We start from the raw sequence: 24255 nt of genomic DNA on the forward strand, positions 1-24255 counted from the left end.
AAAGGAGTAAGTCTGAGAATGAATTTTGTTTACCTTCCTACTGTCCAAAATAATAATTAAAACTCTGTAAAATCTATGACATACACCAAAGGCCGTTGGTGATTTTGCTTTGAATGAATAAATAAGATCAAAGAAGTATGTGGCTTTCTTCATTTGGTGACAACAGCAAAGTGGTTGTAGCAATCAAGGGGTCTCAGAGTACCAGACAGCAGCTAGAACAGAATAACTGATCACTGAAAATACTGTTGAGAGTTCCAGGCAGACGTACACAATGATGAGAGGCAGCTTCCTGGTAAACAATTCAACGGGGGATGTAAAAATAATTGCAAAAATATTAGATAATGGTGATCTTTCAAAGGGGAGAGAAGATGACCCTTCTCATGAATTTTTTGTTTATGTAGCTCATTCTCCATTCTACTTGCAGTTCTCACTTCCTTCTTCAGATAGAGCAAGTAAGATGTTTCCAGTATTCTTACCAAATTCAGAAATATTAAGAAAATTAATGTTAATATATCCATAAGACTACCAAGGACACATTTGCAATTTCAACTATTGTCACAAATTTAACTTCTTGCAGAATTTTTTGTTGTTGTCATTATGAAATACCTACTGAATAAATTGCGAATTATCTTCATGCATACATACATAGACGTATTCACATGGATATATTCACAGGCAATTACAAGGAAAAAATTAGTAAGCTTTCTTTCTCTTCTCTGTGTGTAGAATTTCATGTGTTTTCCAAGCAATTATCATGTATAAGAAGGTACAAATGGATGAAACAAGTACTGTGCCTGGGGTAATGATTCTGATCCTTGTGGTTCACACTGACATTATTAAATGTAACAGAACTTTTCAAAAGTGCTGACTAAAAAAAGTTAATACACCTTATGTGTGTGCAAAACATGACATGGAGCTATCACTTCCCCCCAGAGATCTAGGAAAACAAAGTGAATCTAGAGTCATCCATCAGCCACTCCAAACCAAGCACTGTCCTTTAGACGGCTCGTGGTCACTGCACAGCCATGCCTGCATTCATAAAATTTTCTTAGAAGTTTAGCAGTATCTGAGCTACTCAGAAAATCCTACATGTTTGAAGCTAGAGTTTGGAGGGGAAAAAAAGGGAGATTTTCAAGGAAGTAGGATATATCAGAAACTTCTAACAGAAAATAGAAAATATTGTATCTTAGCTACAAATAAATAATCTGGAAAAAAAAAAAATATGACCTGGTGCTCCAGATCAACAGTGTGCCTTTAATCATTTTATAAAATACAGAAGCATTTTTCAAGTACTGAGGTATCTATTTGAAATATTGTATGAGATTTTGCAAATGTTTATTACTGTGTGGATAGAACAGTAATAAAAAGAAGCATAAATGCACTGTAAAATCACTACTAACTGTATATCTGGAAAAATAAAACTGCTCACAATCTCTCGGCATCTAAGTAAACAAACTAAATTGCAAAAAAAAAATCAATTATATGTCCCCATATTTTGTGCTCAAATGTAGAAAGAAAATGAAAACAAAAAAAATTTCTTCTAATTCTGACTATTTCTTTTTCTTACCTTATCTTTTGTTTAGACATCTTTTGGAAGAAAAAACAACTCAAAATGAAATTGCTTTACAAAAGTTTAGCTTGTTTAGTGCTATTTAATGTTTTATTTTCTGTTCTTCTGTACATGTGTTTGTGTATGTTCTTTTGACTATTAAGAAAAATTAGCTCCAATTCTGATGAAGCTGAGAAAGATATTACTTTGAGTCTAACTTATAATTTAGAACTTTTTCCAAAAATAATTTAAATACCCCACTCGGTGCAAAATTAAATCCTGCTCTAAACTAAATAATTTTCTCATCACCTAGAAGCCATATGCATATCTAACTTTGGTGAGATTTTATTTGAAGAATGACCCCCAGTGAGGTAAAAAAAGAGTCAAGTTAACTCATTAAAAATATGACCCCTAAAATCCTTAAGGGCTCATGAATGCTGATGAAAAGAAACCCATAAATTCACAGAAAATATTATTTTACCCTTCTTTTTAACCTCAAGTCTCTATGTCACTTCAATTGCTAGCACTCAGAATAATGATCTCTCAGCTCATAAAACTGAAGAACTAAGTATGCTCTTTTGCCACCAAGAGGTTAGCATAAAATAGAAGACAAAGCAATGTACAATGATTATCTGTAGGATATAGTACATGGTGCATCTTGAATTGAAAATAAAATTGATCTATATTTGTAATCCATAACTAAGTCCTCAATGAATCAATCAGGGAATGTGCACGTTCAAGTCTTGATATGTGAATATATGACACAGGAAATAAAATGTTAAAGTCTTGGTCCATAAAGTAAATCCCTAAGAAAATGGTCTAATTCATAAAAAAGAACAGTAATTCAGCCAAGTCCATGCTTAACTCTATTTTTCCATTCTTGGGAGAATAACATCAACCGCAATATGACAGGGTTTTCAATTAGGACCACAAAGGTAGTAGTTTTATAAAGAATCTGTCTAGATGGCATAGATAATTCTGTATACAGGTCCTGCTCAAAAATTTCTTCCATTATCTTCCATTTTGCAAATTCCCTTCATTATATATTTACATATTGTTCTCCTTGTCTATATCTAAGTTCATTGAGATATTTGAAATCTGTCTTTTTTTTTTTTTCTAACAAGTACTTTATGTGCCTAAAATAAACTATTTTAGGGCTTCCCTGATGGCTCAAATGGTAAAGAATCTGCCTGCAACGCGGGAGACCTGGGTTCCATCCTTGGTTTAGGAAGATCCCCTGAAGAAGGGAATCTCTACCCACTCGAGTATTCTGGCCTGGAGAATTCCATGGACAGAGGAGCCTGGCAGGCTACAGTCCGTGGGGTCACAAAGAGTTGGACATGACTGAGAGATTTTCACATTCAAAATAAACTATTAATTACTTGAAAGGTCTAGTTCCAAATTCTCTTCCCCTAAACACTTTCACTCCACAAATACTCTAATAGCTTTGAATTCCTAGGATATTGAATGGTTTGTTCTCCATAGTTGGCATTTAATTATATATGGGAAGCCTGTATATTCACTAATTCATTTCAAGCACCTATTACATGCTATACACTAGACCTATGCTACATGCTAGAGATAAGTAAACAAGGTAGATACAGTTTCTGCAACATGAAAGCTCCCTAGCACTGGACTACAGAGCTTTACATGTAGACAATCAGGATGCAGTGTGATGGGGTCATAAGACATAGATCACTGGAATGGGAACACACGCCATTCAATTAGGACCCACACCATGACCCCAAGAGAAGTTCCTGTTCTAGGAATACAGCACAGCAAATCATAAGTCACCTTCTCAGATGGAGGACAACTTCAAAAGAGGATAATTAAATATCAAAGAACATTCCATTTTAGTGGGAGAGCTCTGATTGATTCTGATAGACTGAGTACCACACTGCTGCATTTTTGCAAACAGTTTAGTCCACTCTGAACTCACAGCCTTCATGACAGCAAGGAGTATATTCAATGGAAGTTCACTGAAGACTGCTTTGAATGCATGAATGGAAGAGTAATAGTATCCACAGAAGTAGGATCACAGCAGAATGTTACACAGAGCTTTGCTGACACAGGTCATAGATTATGAGAAAATATTCTTGACTTCTTTAGAAGATGTAGAGAGATGTACCAATCTGGACAATGGAAATTAATTCTAAACACTTTTCATCATTAAATGTGCTATATATTCATCTCATAGAGATAAGACTACCAACATAATTAGGATTTTCATTGTTTATTTTGACAATACATATGAGAGTGAATCATAGGGTTTTTTCTACTCCAACTCTATGATCTATAATTAGTAAAAACATATCACTGCCCCTGTAGCAGCCTGAGTCAGGCGTGTGATTCATTTAGAACAGTCAGCCCACAGATAAGCAATTTTAACCTTTTCCAGCAGAAACATATGCTGCAAACTCCAAAGAAAATTAACAGAGCAGGCATTATAAATTAACTGATAAGATAAATAAAAACTATACCAAGAGTCAAAAAAAATTAATTGATGAAAACTTACAAGTTCCCAAAAGTTGCTATCATGTGCCGAAGACTCAATTTTTCCAGCAATGCCCTCCCCAAAAATAAAAGAAAGTGAAAGAAAGAAGCGATATTTTGCCATGGCAAATTGGTTTTACATAGTGAAGATGCAAATATCAGGAAGTAAGCAAAAGTAGAGAGGAAATTAACCAATCCTCAGGATTCCCATCACTGGAGGAGGGCACAGCAACCCACCCCAGTATTCATGCCTGGAAAATCCCATGGACAGAGGAGCCTGGCAGGCTACAGTTCATGGGTTGCAAAGACATAACTGAAGCAGCTGAGCATGTACACACAGGATTCCCATTTAGGGCAGTCCATACATAATTGCGCTTCTGAATTTTCTGACATCAAATGGAGAGTAAGCAAGTGAAGTTACCAGCCAATTACACCTTGAATTAAAATTAATTTAAACATTAAATTTAAATTCAAAAGTGAGGTAAGTTACAATATTGTTTCTCTTCACTTTCTTCTACCAGACTTTATATTACATAAAAAGTCAATAGCTGTGACTCCTTATGACATTTGAAAAGACACTCCTGAAACTGGGTGATAAATCTCTCAATATTTTAATCCACTAACAGTCAGTTCAGAAGCTGCTGACTCTACCTGGCTGCAAGTCTGACAACCAGCAGCTGAAACAGCTCTTTGCTGTGGCAGCATCTAAACCTGTTTACAGTCATCCTGCTCTAAATTTGGTTCACATTGAATGTTATCTTCAGTGCCTTTAAGTTCCATTTATTGGGAACTGGAATTGCTTTTCCATGCAAAAAGTTCCTACTCAGACAAGATATTTATATATTTTAAACAACAAATAAGGTAGATACACTTATGAAATTAAAAATTCACAAGACCCTTTATAAGAGAAGGATCTGGGTTTTTAAGAGGGTCAGAACATGGATGGGGGAAACTTGAACTAAAATTTGGTATTTTTTTTCCAACTGTGAATACAGGCAACAAACTCACAAATATTGATAGCACTTGTGACTTTCCCACCAATAATAGTAACAAATATTTTAACATCACTTTAAAGTGACATAACTGTCTCAAAAATATCATTTATGTCTATCAATCTTTGGAATAATAGTTATTTTATCTTCCATTAAATTTTGTCCTTTACAATTTGTCACAAATTTACTATATCATGATTTTGGAATTTTAAAAGTATTTTAATAATTAGCATTATTTTTTTCTGGCCACACAGCTTGCAGTATCTCAGTTCCCCAACCAGGGATCAAACCTGTGCCCCCTAGAGTACAAGTGCAGAGCCCTAACCACTGGACTGCCAGGGAATTCCAAATAATTAGTATTAATTAACTAGTTTTCTTTGTAAGTCTAGCATTTTATACACTTATAAGTATTCCGAGAAGTAATTCAGAAGCTCAGCTGATTTCCAAGGAATCTGTAAAACACACAAACATGGACAATTGACAATCCATGACCTTGAAGATTTCTGCTTTAATTTACAGGGTCTCAGTTTTCAAAAAGGAAAAAATTATTACTAAGTTTGATCATACTAGTAAGCAGAGAGGGGAGGGAGAGGAAGATTCTAAAAAACAACAGATGTTTGCAACAGCTTTAAAGATTTCATGTTTGAATAAAAATTAAGAGCTTTAGTCTAGCTAGATTTCTGTCTTACAAAAAACAAATTATGTTGCTTCTAACTCATTCTTTCTTCATCAACATTAAAACGCAGCTATGAATCATGATTCTGAAATTTTTGAAATATTTATATATCAACCAGAGTGATTTAGATAAATGTGGCTATTATTACTAGATGTTGACGAGCTGTTCCCCCCCCCCAAAAAAAAAATCTGTAAAAGTTGCTAAACACAAACTAATCCTTTCCCCTCTTTAACATGTGTGGGACAGGCTGTGGATTTATTATTATGGAGAGACAGAAATCTCTAAAACATACGATCTCAGAGCCACAGGAAAACTTTGATGAGATATGTTTGCCTCCTCAGCATGAGAATGTTTTAAATTCTAAAAGCAGAAGTGGAATGCAGTAGTTTAGAGATGGATTTTAGAGCCAGAATTGGCTTTAAACCTGATGATACTGCTTATTATTTATGTGATTTGGGTCTCAGTGTCATGGTCTGTTAAATTAGAACAAAATATCTACCTTGCAGATTTATTCTGAAGATTAAGTGAATTACTATGTATAAAAGACATCTATGATATATAAACAATAAATCACCAAGATATGGAAGCAAACTAAGTGTCTATCAACAAATAAATGAATAAAGATGACATTGTATGTATCAGTTCAGTTCAGTTTATCAGTTGTGACCCCATGGACTACAGCACACCAGGCTTCCTTGTCCATCACCAATTCCTAGAGCTTGCTTAAACTCATGTTCATTGAGTCAGTGATGCCATCCAACCATCTCATACTTTGTTGTCCCCTTTTCCTCCTGCCTTTAATCTTTCCCAGCAGCAGGGTCTTTTCAAATAAGTCAGTTCTTCACATCAGGTGGCCAAAGTATTGAAAATTCAGCTTCAGCATCAGTCCTTCCAGTGAATATTCAGGAATGATTCTCTTTAGGATTGACTAGTTTGATCTCCTTGCTGTCCAAGGGACTCTCAAGAGTCTTCTCCAACACCACAGTTCAAAAGCATCAATTCTTTGGGACTCAGCTTTCTTTACAGTCCAACTCTCACATCCATACATGACTACTGGAAAAACCATAGCCTTGACTAGACAGACCTTTGTTGGCAAAGTAATGTCTCTGCTTTTGAATATGCTGTCTAGGTTGGTCATAGCTTTTCCTTCAAGGAGCAAACATCTTTTAATTTCAAGCTGCAGTCAGCATCTGCAGTGATTTTGGAGCCCAAGAAAATAAAATCTCTCACTGTTTCCATTGTTCTCCCATCTATTTGCCATGAAGTGATGGGACCGGATGCCATGATCTTCATTTTTTGAAGGTTGAGTTTTAAGCCAGCTTTTTTACTCTCATCTTTCACTGTCATCAAGAGGCTCTTTAGTTCTTCTTCACTTTCTGCCATAAGGGTGGTGTCATCTACCTGTCTGAGGTTATTAATATTTCTACCAGAAACCTTGATTCTAGCTTATGTTTCATCCAGTCTAGCATTTTGCATGATATACTCTGTATAAGTTAAATAAGCAAAGTGACAACATACAGCCTTCATGTACCCCTTTCCCAATTTGGAACCAGTCCATTGTTCCTTGTCTGGTTCTAATTGTTGCTTCTTGACCTGCATACAGATTTCTCAGGAGGCAAGTAAGGTGGTCTAGTATTCCAATCTCTTTAGAATATTCCACAGTTTGCTGTGATCCATACAGTCAAAGGCTTTAGTGTAGTCAATGAAGCAGAAATAGATGTTTTTCTGGAACTCTATTGCTTTTTCTATGATCCAACGGATGTTGGCAATTTGATCTCTGGTTCCTCTGCCTTTTCTAAATCTAGCTTGAACATCTGGAAGTTCTCGGTTCACATACTGTTGAAGCCTAGCTTGGAGAATTTTGAGCATTACTTTGCTAGCGTGTGAGATGAGTACAATTGTGCAGTAGTTTGAACATTCTTTGGCATTGCCTTTCATTGGGATTGGAATGAAAATTGACCTTTTCTAGCCCTGTGGCCACTGCTGAGTTTTCCAAATTTGTTACATATTAAGTGCAGCACTTTCACAGCATCATCTTTTAGGATTTGAAATAGCTCAGCTGAAATTCCATCACCTCCACTACGTTTGTTCATAGTGATGCTTCCTAAGGCCCACTTGACTTTGCCCTCCTGAAATACAGGCCACAAACTCACACATAAAAGCAAATATTACTAACCCTAACCTTAACCATACAAAATGAATGAAATCTTGCCATTTGCAACACTATGAACATAGACATTATACTTAGTGAAATATGTTAGAGAAAGACAAATACTGTATGTTTTCATTTATATGTGGAATGAAAAATAAAACAGAGGAATATAACAAGACAGAATAGATTTATAGATACAGAGAACAAGCTAGTGGCTACCAGTGAGGAGAGGGGTGAGGGGAGCGGCAAGATACGAGAAGGGAATTAAGAGGTAGAAAGTACCAGGTGTAAAATAAATGAGATACAAGGATGTAATGTACAGCATAGTGGAAAAAAACATTATTTTATAAAGATTTAAAGGAAGTATAACCTATAAAAATACTGAATCCCTCTGTTGTACACCTGAAACATACAACATAGCAAATCAACTATACTTTAATAAAAAGAAGAAAGAAATCGGTCAATAAGTAGAGGTTTGTCCAAAAAGTAGTTGTAGTAGTTTGGAATAGAAATGGAAGTGAAACAGCAATATAGTAGTTATAAGGACAGTCTGCAGTGCTGACCATATGAGTCTCTTGAAGAGTAAAACTCTAGGCTCAATTAAACTAATTAACTAGTCTCTTAATAGAAGGGACTCCACTGGCTGCCTAGTGGGAAGCAATAGAGGTATCTAAAAGAGATAGATGTGAAATAAGTAGTGAGAAGTTCAGAAAAAACTCTTAGTCAAAAATATATGGGGGATAAAAATTGCCCACTGTTGTGCAGCAGAAATCAACACAAAATGTTAAGCAATTTTCCTCCAAATTAAAAAAAATAATAATAAATTTTAAAAAATAAAACAAAAAACAAAAAAAAACCCACTGGCATGTTCTCTAAGGAACATTTGTTTTACATAAACCATGGTGTTGTGATCTTGTGGCTACTAATTAATCAAACTCTGGGTGTGTTGATCTCTTGTAAGTCTATCATTTGAAATGCAAAGATCAACTTTTCTCCCTTGATTTGACTAAGGTCAATAATATAATAGTATCAAAACTACTCAGATTGAATTGTTAACACACTGAAACAACTCCAGAAAAGCAAATAAAGTTCTGGTACTAAAGTTTAGTTTAATGAATTTACAGCTCCCAATGCACATGACTGGCTTTGAAAAAATCAATTTGCTATATACAACTGCTGTGTAGCCCCTCTATCCATATTCTCTACATCCTTTTCTCTGAAATAATGAATCAAATCTCAACAACGTGATTAAAATAGCATCAGATATTCAATAGGCAGAAAAGATCGAAAGATGTCTAAGTACAAAAGCCTGTCTGACATTCTCTTAGGCACATTAGTATTAGTAATTAGCTGTAAATCTCACATTAGGACTGTGGGGGTTGTGTGTGTGCACGCACCAGGGATGGGGTAGTGGTGAGTGAGAAAGGATGAAGGTGCTCACTTTTGTCAGTGGACCCTTACGCCCAAATGAAGCTCCTTGTTTGCTAGGCTGAGGGTAAAATCAGAACCAGAACAGCCAAGTAGGCAGTTCTTCCAAGTAGGCAAAGGAATCTGGCCTTTCCTTTGTTGATTTGACATTTTCCACTGCCTACTGAACAAAATCTGTATTTCCATACTGAATATGATTTTTAGATAGACTTTCCAGGAAGTCAAGTACGTAAGATCTCTGAATTAGAAGTCAGGAAAACTGAATTTGCATCTTAACTTTTTTCTTAAAATACCATATGAGCTGGGACAAGAAAGACAACCTCATAATCTTAGTTCCTTCATCTGTAAAATGAATAGTTTAAACATACTTCGAAGGACCTTACCAGCCCGAAAATTTTCTGAATCACTAAGCAAGATAAAGCAATAGGCTAATTTAATTACTCTCTTTCATCATAACTAGGTTGCTATAATCAGGAGGGCTCTCCTGAAATAACATTATTTTCCTCCACTTCAGGCTTGAATACATTATGTTTTCTATCACAGTGGCATAATGGATAGTCCTGAAGACCTCCCGTCAAATAGATTCAAATTCCCTATAGCATGAAGTCATCTTGATTAAAATATCAACAGTTTATCACAGATGGAGTTGCTCCAAAACACAATAATGCCCTTCAGGCAGCAGGTGTTTCTGCATTTTATTCGCAAGACTAGTTGAAAAGATGCAAAGGCCTTTTGTTTCATGATGAAACTAGAAATTTTACCTAGGAAAACAATTTATCAAATGCATGTAAACTTTAAAATTCCCTCAATTCTTTTTTACATATTAAAATCAACATATTACTCATCATTAAGTCCATCAGAAAAAATTGACCTGAAAAATGTGTAAAATTAAATATATTTGTAAAAACAAGTTAACTTTCATGCTGTAGCTCTAACTCTACCCCTAAGCATTTGTTTCATATTTTTTAAACCTTAGATGGTTTCAAAAGCTATATATTAAAATTTAATGAGAAATTTCATATTGAATGTATGAGTTAAAAGGTAGGTAAAAATGATAGATGATATCAAGAGCAAAGTGCAGTGAGGTCGCTCAGTCGTGTCCGACTCTTTGCGACCCCATGGACTGTAGCCTACCAGGCTCCTCTGTCCATGGGATTTTCCAGGCAATAGTCCTCAAGGGGATTGCCATTTCCTTCTCCAGGGGATCTTCCCAACCCAGGGATCGAACCCGTGTCTCCTGCACTGTAGACAGATGCTTTACCATCTGAGCCACCAGGGAAGACTATCAAGAGCAAACATACTATTTTAGAAACGAATCATGGTGTCATATGGCAGAAATCAACACAACATTGTAAAGCAATTATCCTTCAATTAAAAATAAATTTAAAAATAAAAATAATAAATTTTAAAAAGAAAAGTGAATTATTATTATATGCAGAAAAAGGCATGACTCAGTATGTGATACTGCAGTTATGATTTGCAGTCAACAACACTACCCTTTAGAACTATATGGTTATAAAATTATTGGTCAATGCTTTCATGCCTTTTGCATCTGAATGTATATATATATATTTCAGACTTAGATTACAGATTCTCCAGGTTAGACTTTAATCATGCACGTAATGTGTAATGGCCATTCCTTCACAAGGATTATCCCAAACAATGGTTGTCCTGAGCCCAGCGATGGGCTCCTCTGGGGAAGCACCACTCCTTTCCTCTAGTCCCTTCATCCTGCAATCCCTTCTCTGAAGAGCTGAGACAGACATAAGAACTAAGTCTCAAGGCTTTGCCTTCACTATGTTATGATGTATCTATTGAAATAGTATAAATATAAATGAACAGTCAGTCATAAGGAAGAATTTCTGGAGCTGTGAGAGACACTTACAAAAGGAATAGTCATGGTTGGCAAAAGTGTCGAGGAAAGATTTGTGAAAGGCTGAATCTACCCGATTGTGTTGGACCTGATGTGGAAGAAAACCATGGGAACACAGAAGGAGGCATTCCTGAGAAAAAATAGAGGAGACTGGGCCGGGGACACCATATGCATATACTGGGTCCATTCTAAAGGATACGGAGCACAGAAAGAAAGAAAAGGTAGCATTCACACCCCTGCTGTGGTTACCACCTGGCGAGGACAATTTCCAACTAATGAGTGAGGTGAAATCCAACATGCTTCCACACAGACAGAAGCCTAAGCAGTACTTTGTAATGATGATCAAAAATATGTATTATGTTAATTACCAAAATGAAATGATTGCCCTAATTCACGAATATCAAATCAATATATGGTATGAAAGATTTCTCCTTGTAATAAATGTAACTAAATAATAATAGGCATTTTTTTTTATACAATAGGAATATAGGTCTTTAAAGTTGCTATTAAATGTCCAGAGGAATTGGGAGGAATATGGGAGGTCAATGTGACTTGATAGGAAGACATATATGTCAAATCAGTATAATTTTATAGTAAAGTTTTTTCTAGTAATATAAAGCTTGTTACTATAAGAGGTGAGAAATGTAAATATGAGTGAAGTAAATAATAAAGGCAAAATCCAATGCATCAAACCCTTCACATGGCACTGTTGAAAAAAGACAACTTGCTCAAAATGGATTCACTTGTGCTAAGCACCATGACAGTAAACTAAGACCTTAATACCTAATTTAATTGCAGTTTCAACTTCCCTCAGGAAAGTAATCTTAACCAGTCAGAACTAGAGAAATTATCTGTCCAACAGAACCCCTCCATCCTCCTTAGGAGGGGACGTTCCCTGAAACAATGCATTTTTTTTTTTTTTTTGCTAATAATTTCCTTTTCCTGCCCCCTTTCTGCCTTTGAAAACCTTTTTTGTTTCTATAACTTGGCAGAATTCCTTTCTATCTCCTACATGGGATGCTGCCAAACTCATGAATCGTTCAAGAAAGCAATTTAATCGTTAAATTTCCTCAGTTGAAGTTTTGTTATTTAATAGTACAGACCATATAGCCCAGTGTCACATTCAATAGAGTACTGGAAAATATTCTTCTAAGAACTTTAAGCACTGTATTTCAGTAAGTTTCCATATTTAAATATAAGAATAAATCGTTGTGATATTTTCTGCATGTATTTTATTAGGCAGGCTTTTCTGCATTATTAGAGAAGGGTTCTAAATTATAAAGTTAGCTCAGGTTTCAGATAAAACATGAACTATGCAGCCACGAGCTATTCAGACAAATGAGGCCTTTGATATTCTGCTCAGGCATTGTCCATCAGTGTGGGGCACTTCACCAAAGCCCATGTGTGAGAAAATAGCAACAGCCTAAAAAGCATGTCTTTAGAGTAAGCTTTCTTGGAATTCTAAAGAGATTCCTGAAATGAACACACATGTGTGTACATACATGCAGGCATGCATGTATGCACACACACACGCACACACCCCACCTTTTTGCTGCTGCTGTAACTTGCCAAAGAGTCAAAGTATGTGAACCAAGTTTCATTAATATTAATATATACTTTGTTACTTTGCTCCCCAAACACTGTCACTCTGTTAAACTAAATTAAAGCCCTGTCAGAAACATCTGATTAATCCCCAGTAAGAAAATGTATTACGGTGTCATAGTTAATAAGCGGTTCCATGTAATCAAACCTTGATCATTCTCCTGAGCAGTCCTGTCCTTTGTATGCTGTACTTAGGACCAGAATGTTTCACATTAATTTCTTTAATGATCATTCATATATTAATTACAATGGATAGCTACTCTTCTTTCAGATGTACAAATCATCTAGATTCTTTCAGTGAGGAGGATAGGCAAGGAAATACCCAAATAGAGTGAAGAAACTTGTGGGTCTTAGACTAACTTACCACAAAGAGTTTCTGAGAGTCACTTACAACCTGTGTTACAACTTGTTGTATGATGTTGAGCTCAAAGCTGGTTCCTGTGCCCAGTTTACCAAATTCCACAAAACATCTGAACCACAAGCAGCATCGCCCTCCGATGGGAGGAGGCCTTCCAGGCCACGGCAGCAGAGTTGTGATAAACTCCCTTTGGCCATGTGCTGCCTGTAGGAAACTTCACGAAGCTCAGAGGCATCACCAACTGAAATCTTACCTTAATGAGGATCTGAATGGACCCCGTGGCTTTTGTGGATATGAAATACCAGAAGCTCATGGTGCAGGCAGCACTGGATTCTTGCCACAGGCCACTCTTGAGGTGTGCTTCTTCGCCCCGCAGGCCCACTGGAGTAGCTTCCAGATATAGGAAGTGCCCTGGGAACAAGATGAGATTCAGATCATGCCAAAATAACATGGAGAGGATCATTTTAGTTTTCCTATCGTAGCGTTTTTAATTACATTTCATAGGATCTCAACTGCCAAAGGTATTTCTACTTGAAAGAGAAAAGAAATATAATAGCCTTGCCTCCAGCCCACTGACAGAACAATTTCCAACTGTCTGTGCTTTTAGCAAAGTACTTCACAGTGTGCAGATGAACTGATCTGACAGAATATTTATGCCATGGACTCAATGAGACAGTTACAGAAATCATTGCATGGACTCCCCAAACTATCCAGTTACTGTGAAACAATGCAAAGATTGTCTACGAAATATAAATAAAGAAATATGACAGGCTTTCAATAAGTCAGTCACCTTTTGAGTGCACAAATAAAATGCTGAGAATTTTAACATACAACATACAAGGAAAGATACTGAGTTTTTGGCTTGTTTATCCAAATGTCCAAAACATTTTACGTATGTAGAGCTGAGTGTTAGAATGGGACTCAGGCCTTCCTTTCTCTGGCATGGTTGGCCCGGCTGGGAGAGCTCTGTTTTATCATGTGCTGTGTGCTTAGTCTCTCAGTCATGTCTGACTGTTTAAGACCCCATGGGCTATAGCCCACCAGTCTCCTCTGTCCATGGGGATTCTCCTGGAAAGAATTCTGGAGTGGGTTGCTCTGCTCTCCTCCAAGGGATCTTCCTGACCCAGGGACCGAACCCAGGTCTCCTGCATTGCAGGCGGGCTCTTTAGGGAAGCTACCAGGGAAGCCCCTGTTTTATCATAGGCCTATGAGTCTCAGTGAACTCCAGGAGTTGGTGATGGATAGGGAGGCCTGGCGTGCTGCGATTCATGGGGTCGCAAAGAGTCAGACATGACTAAGCGACTGATCTGATCTGATGAAACTTCAATATTTAAACACCTTTATTCTACTCTGTAACAGCCAGGAATTCAAGATCCCTTCTTTATTCTGCTAATGACTTTTACCCCTTGACCAAAGAATATGAGAAATAGGTTCAGCTCACTGTAAAAATGAGCCATCCCAAGCACCCTTCACAGAGATGATCTTACAGCTACATCTGCACAGCACCTTTAGGGCTTTCTACTGCCTGTCCCCAAATACAGATCATCTCCCTTGATCCTGACAACTCCAGGGCAAATTTTATTATCTCCATTGGACAGAGGAGAGATTTGAGAATCTGAAAAGTTACATGACTTGCTACTGATCAAATAAATGGTAGAATTCAAGGTTATTGATTACAAATGTGTCATTTAGAAAAGGTACCCGAGGGCAGGCTATGTTATCATCTATCTACAATTATCAAAGCAATATTCAGTTTTAATTACTCACTGTTATATGTTACATAGTGTCCCCCCAAAAGATGTGAAAGTCCTAATTCCTGTCCCAGTTAATGTGAGCTTCTTTGGAAATAGGGTTTTTGCTGATGATTAAGTTGAAATAAAGTCATGAAGGTGGCCTCTAGTCCAATAAGATTATTGTAATGAAAAGGGAAAATTTAGACACATACATAGAGGAAAGACAACGCAAAGACAGAAAGAGAGTTCCACCTACAAGCCAAGTAGCATGTGAAGCTACCAGAAGCTAGTGAGAGGCAAGGGATAGATTATTCTCCTTCAAAATCCTCAACAGGAACCACCAGCCCTACTGACACCGTGATTTCAAATTTCTAGCCCCCAAACTGTGAGACAATAAATGTCTGCTTTTAACACCACCCCGCTGAGGCTGTCTGCTATGCAGTCCTGGGAGACAAAGGTACTCATTAAATGTTTGACTTAGTTGCCCTGACACCACAGTGGTCTTTCTGATGCTCTCAGGAAAGACAATGTGATGCTCACTGTGAATAAAAGTAGAGTAACTGGAACAACCTGATAACCTACCATTTTCATTTCCAAGTGTGTGGTCTCTGGGAGGTCTTAGGCTTTGTGGAGAGCCGACCCCCAAAATCCAATCGAAGTTTTCAGCCAAGGAGTTTTGCCAACCACACCAGCCTTTTTCAAAAGTACAGGAGCCGCCGCATTCATTTTCATCAGTATAATCTCCGCAATCATCTACAAAATTACAGCTCTGCTCCGGTTTAAAACATCTGCCATTCTGACATTCCCGATAGCCATGTGGACAGTAACCTAAAAAACAAACAAACAAAAAGGATGAGGAAACACTCCCACCATGTTTATGAGGTTAAAAAGTAGGAAGAGTAGATTCCCTTTAATATGTAAAGAAACATAAGGTTCTTGGGAGTTTGGGGTGTCTGACCCCTGCCTCTCTCTTCCCTAATCTCTCCAGGGTTCTGGTCTATGGCTTATTCACAAGCTTCATTCAAAATGAAAACAATCAATCATTTTATTGATCTAGGAATGTACTCCAATCGTCCTCAAATGCAGCATGTCCTGTGAGCTATCCTCAAAGAAATAAATTAGATCTGAAAACCAAAGAGAGGCTTTCTATTTTTAATCCTGAAACAAGATCTTCAGGGTAGTAAGAACTTGTGTAACATGGGGTATTTGAAGGTACATCAGTATCCATGCACTCCATTATTTATCTGAAGCCAAACATATATCACACTTCCTCAGAAGCAGGGGCATGAATATACAACTAATATTTAACCTTCCAACAGATTTTTTTCCTCCAAAATGCTTATTTATTTCATAGTTGTTTGGAATTTAAGGTGCAATTTTCCTACAAAGCAGTGTTGCTCATAAAGACTTTTCTACAAACTTAAAGACAAAGCATGATGATTCTGAATGTCTGAGTTTGAACTGATGCTGATAATTCATCAGTTATGTGATTTGGATCATTCCTATATTTGATGAGTTTTAGTCTACTGATCAAAAAGGAGAAAAAAATAATAGTAAAAAGTTAAACTAATTAAGAGAGACTTGTTTATATTGGGGATCCTCAATCTCTGGGATCTAATGCCTGATGATCTGAGGTGGAGCTGATGTAATGAGAATAGAAATAATGTGTACAATAAATGTAATGGCTTGAATTATCAGGAAACTATACCCCCACCCTCACATCACAGAAAAAATAATCTTTCACAAAACCATTCCCTTGTGCCAAAAAGGTTGGGGACCTCCAGTTTCTATCACTAGAATAGTGCTTGAACCTTCACAGGCAAGCAGTAAATATTAGTCAAATGAATGAGTTAAAGTGTTTTGGAAATAATAAACCCGTTCAATAGGCACAGTCAAGTTATAAATATCCTGCTCCAACATTTCAATAGAACATAACCACCGTGGTTGACAATATTTCAGTAGGAAAAGTTCTGATGTGGTGACATCAGCTTCCCATTTGCTTTGTGACTCTATAGTACCTGAACTTTTGTTTTCCTTCCTCCTCAGTTGGCCAGTTAGGGGAGCTGGTAATACCACTTCCTACTTCATTTTTAGATGGGAGTTTCCATGGCCTGAGAGAGTGGCTGGAGGTTGAGGACTGGTGTGGATTAGAGGAAGGAGGTGATTCAGACATTTAATGGAAGGTGTTCTGAGAATTGGAAACTGCTTTTGATGGAATCTCATAGAAAAGCTTTTATGTTCTGGATCAGTCTCACATTTTAGAAAACAGATGGCTAAGAGGAAAGAAGTGGCAGGAGAGGAATGGAAGGCCATGTAGACACCAGTGGGGAAGAACTGGTGTTCTGAGAATTCCCAGCCACTTTGTGTGCTAAGCTCTTCTTGGACTGCACGTTCAAGATTGCCTAATTAAATGGCCTTTACATTTGCAATGCCTTTGAAACAAATTTCAACTCTGCATTCTGTCTCTAACAAAACTTTCTTGTCTTCTAGGTTAATTGCTAACATTTTCCTTTCTTGCAGTGTAAGATTAAACTATTTTTATTTAGGTGCCCAGTTCAGCTGGCAGATTGGAGGGTAAGACAAAAGACTTTTGTTGTTTCAATTACAGAGCTTGACTGAGAATTGTAACATTAAAGCATTTTTGAGCTACACAGAAATGGAGATCATTTACATTAACCCTCTCATTTATAGATGAGAAAACTGAGGATTATAGATGTTAAATGACTTGCTGAATTTTCAAGAGGAGCAATGCAATCTGGACCCAGGTCTGTTGTCTTCAGAATTATTTTTTAAGTCCATTGACTTGAAGGACAGTGGTAGGTCTACTACTGTAAGACAGAAGATCACCCAGGGATGAAACACCAGTGTTGACTACCAGTTGCATTATTTCTCATGGATCTGTTAAGAACCTGAGAAATTACTAGATCATTTGATTTTATATAATTGACATTTGTATTGATTCCATCAATTTCAATTTGTCTGGGGAATAAAAGCAAATTTACTGGTTTTGAAGATGTTTTTCTCCAAAGCAACTGGGTCAAGCTAAAATCTAATTCTTTTAAAACACAAGAGAAAATAATTTGGACTGTCTGTAAGTGGAAACATGAGGCAAAATATTACACAATCAATATAGCTAATATTTTAAGATAGTCACAATGTGAATCACTGTTTTACATTTATAAAACATAAATACTTGCATAATTTAAGATACAATGATTCAAACATAACACAAAATTAATTTTGAACTGAAAGCTCTCTAGGTTAATAAAGAAAACTTCGCTGCTATAATGTACTTTTATCCATAAAACAATTAGCAACATTTTTTGGTAAATTCAAGGGAAGTTATCAACTAATATTATTTACCTATTTCTAAATTATTTTCCATGCCTATTGTTTTGTTCAAAGAAATCAGCTACCTAAAAGTAGGGTGTATATCTTTAAATGATTTGATATTAAGGATCTAATGATATTATGTTCATTTTTACAGAAAAAAATACTGTTTAAATTAGGCAGTGACCCTTCTGATAGGCAGTTTAATTTTGTGTGCTGTGCTGTTATTAGTCGCTCAGTTGTGTCTGACTCTTTGCGACCCAATGGACTGTAGTCTGCCAGGATCCTTCGTCCATGGGGATTTTCCAGGCAAGAACACTGGAGTGGGTTGCCATGCCCTCCTCCAAGGAACTTCCCAACCCAGGGGTCAAACCCAGGTCTTCCACATTGCAGGCAGATTCTTTACCATCTGAGCAGTAGGAAAGCCCTTAATTTTGTAAGGAAGAACAAATTATAAAATTTAAAAACCTCCCATGTAAACGTCAGAGACTCTGAAACTTAATATGCTTAAGTTCAAAATCTGATTCTTCCCCTTCAAACTGACTCACTGAACAGTCTTCTCCATCTGTGTTAATGGCAACTCTATAACTCCAGTTGCTTGGAGAGAAAAAAGTCTTGTAAGGAGCTCTGTATTAGAAGTCTGACTCCACTTTTCAACGTATGACTTAATGACTGACAGCCTTTCCCCATGTGTTCTACACCCAGGAAATTTTCAAACCTTCTTGGTATGTATGTGGTGTCATCAGTCTTAGAGGTGATAAGATATATTCTAATTATAAGACTAACAATTGACAGAATTCACTGGATGATTACATATGATTTATGAGATAAAATATTACATATATTATTATTACAACTCCTAGAGCTTGGGACTATCCTCAGTTTCAAGGTAGACTGCTGTTCAAAATTGGGTTCAGATATTAAGACTGATAACACCACACCACACACCAGGATTGCATTACCCACAAAATGAGGTTTTCTAAGAAAGCCCAGGTGCTCCCCCTGTTGGTAGAAGATCCCAAATATATCAGCCCCTACCCGTGTGCAGCAATCTTCATCCAGGTCCTATCCCCTAACCAGCATAACACTCTCCCCAGGTTCATTTCCTCATTCTCTAAATATTAATAATATATCCATATATAATACTGTTGTAATAATATATAATATTTTATCTCATAACTTATATATAATCTTTCAGTGAATTCTGTCAATTTTCAATCCTACTCTGTTACTAGAGGTGATGTTACTACAACTTTTGGTTCAAGCCACTATCATTTTCTGTGTGTGATTTTATTACAACACTTTCCTTTCTGATCTTTGTACCCTACCATTTCCCATTAAGCAATAAAGAACGATGGTGATGTAAGCTGTTATATATGGAATGGATAAACCACAAAGTCCTACTGTATAACGCAGGGAACTGTATTCAATATCCTATGATAAACCATAATGGAAAAGAATGTGAAAAAGAATGTAATATATACATACACACACACATATATATAAATCACTTTTCTCTACAGCAGAAAATTAACACATTATAAGTCAACTATACTTCAATAAAAATATTTACCTAGAAAAACCATGGAGATATTTTATATGAATTGAATGTCACTTCTCTGTCCCAAACACTACAGTACTTAAATACTATTCCCCATTACAAGGAACTAGGTCTTGGGAAAATGGTCTATTTGGGGCTAAGGAAAAGAAGGTCCAAGATGAGCCTGGGAATTTTTTTGTGTGCGCCAAAAATTTAAAAGGTGCTCAAAAAAATTACATCATTATGATGAAAGTCTGAATTACTGGTCAAATCAGAAATAATTTCAACATCAAAATAAGTAATGAGAGGACTTTGGCTCTTACCACACGTATAAGAAAAAGTAAGAAGGTACAAAATTATTCTCCAGTCATAAGCAACTAGAAACTTGGGGAAAATCTATGTCTGATGCTTATGCTCTGTGAAACTGTTTACACTATAAACAGGAGAAGCACCAGCTCATAACAACCTCAAGGCCTAGCTGACAGTTCCAGACCAGGTCCTGAATGTCAGGAGATGCCTTTCTTTAACTCACTTTGCAATCCTGTTTATATGGCAAGAGAGTTCAGTGGAGCAACCAAACCTTCTGGGTGATATGAGGCTAGAAAATAAAACCCTTCTGGTTATTGTCTTTGCAGTAGGTAAAACATGGCAGTTCAAAGGCCTTCCTATTGGTTATTTTTAAGCCTCTTGATATTTCCCTTTAGTAATTTTCAGCAAAAACTTGAAAATATCAAGGTTTGTGGGATCTACTTTAATGTTATTAGCATGAAGGAGATAATATGTGGAAAAAAGTTCCATAAAATAGATAGTGGTGGCCTTAAAGAATTGACAAACGGAAGACAACAACAACAAAAGTAGAGGGACTGTGATTTGCAATAAGAAATAAGGAGAAACATGGAGGGAAGTCTAGGCAGAAAAAAGGCCTCCAGGTTTTAAGGAGAAAGACCTAACGTGGTTCCAACTGGCTGTGACTGAAGTACTGCTGAGGCCCTGGCTGAGAAGAGCAGTTCTGTACTTCTGTGCTTCCTGGGCAAAGCTTACTAGCCAAAGGCTCACTCAGCCCTCAACTGGGAACAAACTGCCAGCTGGACAAAATATAAAAATATTGTGCCTGCAGGCTCCCACTTCTTCATTCCAAATAGTAGCAATCCAAATATTCAAAGAGCACTTTCTAACAGTCTTGATCAGAACGATGAAATTTACACTAACACAGTTACCACTCATGTTCATTCAAAATACACTGTCAGAAAGAACAGTTCATGCCTCACCTTTTACTCAATTTTAATACTGAACATTTGAGAAATATTACGTTAACATTACATGCTCACCTTCAATTAACTCTAACTCTCTTAGAAGAACACTTAAACAATTACAAAGAAACCTGTAAAGATACATGTTTTTTTTAATAATTCTGACTTGGAGAACATTTCTAATGTCTTGGTGGTGAACGATTTATATATCTTTATTTTGAGGGTATCATACTTAGTAACACAAAGTAATGAGTTAGATCACTAAGCATCTCTGTTTTCTGAAGTCTTATTTTCGCTGTCAAGAAATGTAAAACAATTCTTTATTGTCCTTCAGCGTACCTAGTAGAGGCTCCAAGTATTTAAGGAGAATTATTTTTATCTAAGACATTGCAAATGGAGCTGTTGCCATAAGACGAAGCTAGAGCTACAAGTCTGACCTACAGTAAAATCTCAAGCTCGAAATCACTTTAGGAAAATTGTATTTTGTACTTCTATGCAGTCAAATTTTTACTTCCTTCCTTTTATGGCTTTTGACAATCCCATACTAAATAAAAGCCTTCCATATGTTTTCCAGGACTGTATGATTAATATATGATTTCATTTTTAAAAAGATTTCAAACCTTTGATGCACCTGAAATTTACTTTGGCTGCAAATGAACAATAAGATTTTTAGAGTGAAAAAGAGGAATATATACACAGGCACAACATACATGTGTGCTGGTGTATTTATTGACTGCCTCTGGAAAGATACATAAGCAGTGAACAATTCCTCTGGAAATAGAAACAAAGACTAAAGTCAAAAAAATTTTAATTTCTGCTCCTTTTTGGTAATACTGTGTGTGTGTAATGAAATGAAAGTTTGCTTTATTTTAAAAAAGACATTGGTGAGAACAAAGGCCTGAACACACCAGGGCCTCATCCCAGGTTAAAGAAAGGGCTATAGTTGTAAAGTTATATTATAACTGGGAAATCCCAAACAGACTGCAGTTCCTCTGAAGAGTATTAGCCTGGAATGAGTGGCAAGAATGTTGACAATTTTCTGGACACCATGGTTTATGGGGAAGTGGGAGATTGAACACACTCTACTCCATATGGCTATGGAAGAAATGTTGAAATTAAGGGAGAATTGAATCCAATTTCAGTTTAAAAAAGGAGTTGTAAGGAATGAAATGCTCTACCATAGTCAGGGGAAAGGCCAAGTTTGCTAAGGTGACAGAGAATCAACTCAAGGACTGTTTGCCACTCACCTTTCCAGCCTCCTCTCTGATCATGCTCTTCCCCTCAACTTCCCACCACAAACCTACTGGCCTTCATCCAGCACCTCCAGCCACAGACACTTACACAAGCTGGACCACCTACCTGCCTCAACAACTCTCCCTTTGAAAATCTTGCAGATTTAAGCTCAATCTCTACTTTCTGCAAGAAGCCATGATTGGTCAAATCCTTCTATTATAACCTCTTTTCACACCAGGCAGCTTTTCTTCAACGGACTTTTCAGAACTCTGTGTTATATGTGTCTGCATGGTTATTGGCATTTGACTCTTTCCACCGCCAGTCAGAAGGGTCCATGGGGGACTGAAATCGACACACCTTAAAAGTGCTCACTATACGTTTGCTGGCCGAACAAAAAACTGAATGAGTGAATGAATGAATGAACTGAGTAAAACAGAAAAGAGCACAGTGATGACTGAGAGCTTCAAGAAGATAGTGCATGCTCAGTTGCTAAGTCGTGTCCGACTCCTTGTGACCCCATGAACTGTAGCCCACCAGGCTCCTCTGTCCATGGGATTTCCCAGGCAAGGATATTGGAGTGGATTCCCATTTTCTTCCCGGGATCTTCCTGACCCAGGGATCAAACCCACATCTCCTGCTTGGCAGGTGGATTCTTTACCACTGAGCCACCAGGGAAGCCCTCCTACAAGATGGCTGAGTGGAAAATGACTTGCTATTCTGGCTGTTGGACAAGGATAACAGGCACGGGACTGTGTTTGAACTGATGAAATCTGAGATACCAAGACTGAGAAAATTATACAGAGTCAATCACCTCAGACCTCTTTTGCTGTGATGAAAATGTCAATTACTTCTGGGTTTTTCTCCTTTTGTTTTTGATAGTGACAGTAGCTATTCAGTTTGTTCAAAATATACATTTTCAATACCTTAAGCAAAGATTTACCTATTACTTACATAGGCAGAATTTATTATAGTCACAATCCCAATTTAATACTACCTTTATATAATTTGATTCTATAACAAAGCAGTTTCCATTTGTAAACCCTATTGACCTGGTTAACAAAAATTCTATGTAATGAAACGGAGGCAATTATCTAATTCAAAGGCAAATATACAACAGACCATTTAAGCTAAATTCTATTAATACGAAGCAAAGCAAATCCACAGGATTTGTGTGGCTAAATGCTACTCCCATTTGTGCAGTGTATTATGTCTAAAATTAACTGGGATAAACCAAACCATGTTTGAATTTGCTTTAGTTTATGTATTTTTGACTTAGTATATATCATTCACAGTGAGTTGAGTGCAAAATCCTTTTAAAACAAGATTAAAATATAGGGTCCCTTTCCTTAAAATACGTATTGTCTACCTAGGGTGAAAATAGTTTTCAGTACTTCCGTGTGTATGTCTGTGTGTATGTATGTTACATATGTGTTGCATAAGTCACCCATATTATATATATATGTGTGTGTGTTTGTATAATTTTGTATATATACATATGACAGTATTAAATATATGAGCATGCGTATATATTAAAATATAGTTAAAATGAGTGAAGAGCAATTTTAGAGTAAATGGCAAAATTAGTTATTTATCAATCACCTCCTATATGGTTTGCTTTGTGCTAGACATTTTATGACTATCATCTCTAATCCTCATGACAACATAATAAGAAACATTACCTCCATTTTCAAATGTGGTAACTAAGGATCAGAAGGCTAAAGTACAATTTAACACACGATCGGTGCTACTTTCTCAATTCGTCCTGTCCTCTCCTTCCTCTGCTGTGTCTGCAAGTCTGTTCTCTACATCTGTGTCTCCATTCCTCCCTTGCAATAGGTTGATCGGTACCCTTTTTCTAGAGTCCACATATATGCATTAATGTACAATATTTGTTTATCTCTTTCTTACTTCACTCTGTATAACAGGCTCTAGCTTCATCCACCTCACTACCACTGACTCAACTTGATTTCTTTTTATGATTAATATTTCATTGTATATAAGGTACATGTTATTGGTATTTTAATACTTTCTCTTCAGTAAGACTGC

The 24255-nt window shown here is 36.7% G+C and overlaps 1 protein-coding gene across 7 annotated transcripts in view; it reads right to left on the reverse strand.

The window, feature by feature from the left end:
* MALRD1 (MAM and LDL receptor class A domain containing 1) overlaps positions 1–24255 on the reverse strand; it is a 743525-nt gene that overhangs the window by 261599 nt on the left and 457671 nt on the right. For all 7 annotated transcript variants that reach the window (XM_044928177.2, XM_044928178.2, XM_044928176.2 and 4 more), the window contains 2 exons: positions 15439–15684; positions 13377–13534 (listed from right to left, as the gene is read on the reverse strand). In XM_044928177.2, coding sequence (XP_044784112.2) covers positions 13377–13534; positions 15439–15684 — 404 coding nt within the window. The remainder of the gene's footprint in view (positions 1–13376; positions 13535–15438; positions 15685–24255) is intronic.

Source organism: Bubalus bubalis, chromosome 14 (genome assembly GCF_019923935.1).
Source record: "Bubalus bubalis isolate 160015118507 breed Murrah chromosome 14, NDDB_SH_1, whole genome shotgun sequence".
In the NCBI taxonomy this organism is placed as follows: Eukaryota; Metazoa; Chordata; class Mammalia; order Artiodactyla; family Bovidae; genus Bubalus; species Bubalus bubalis.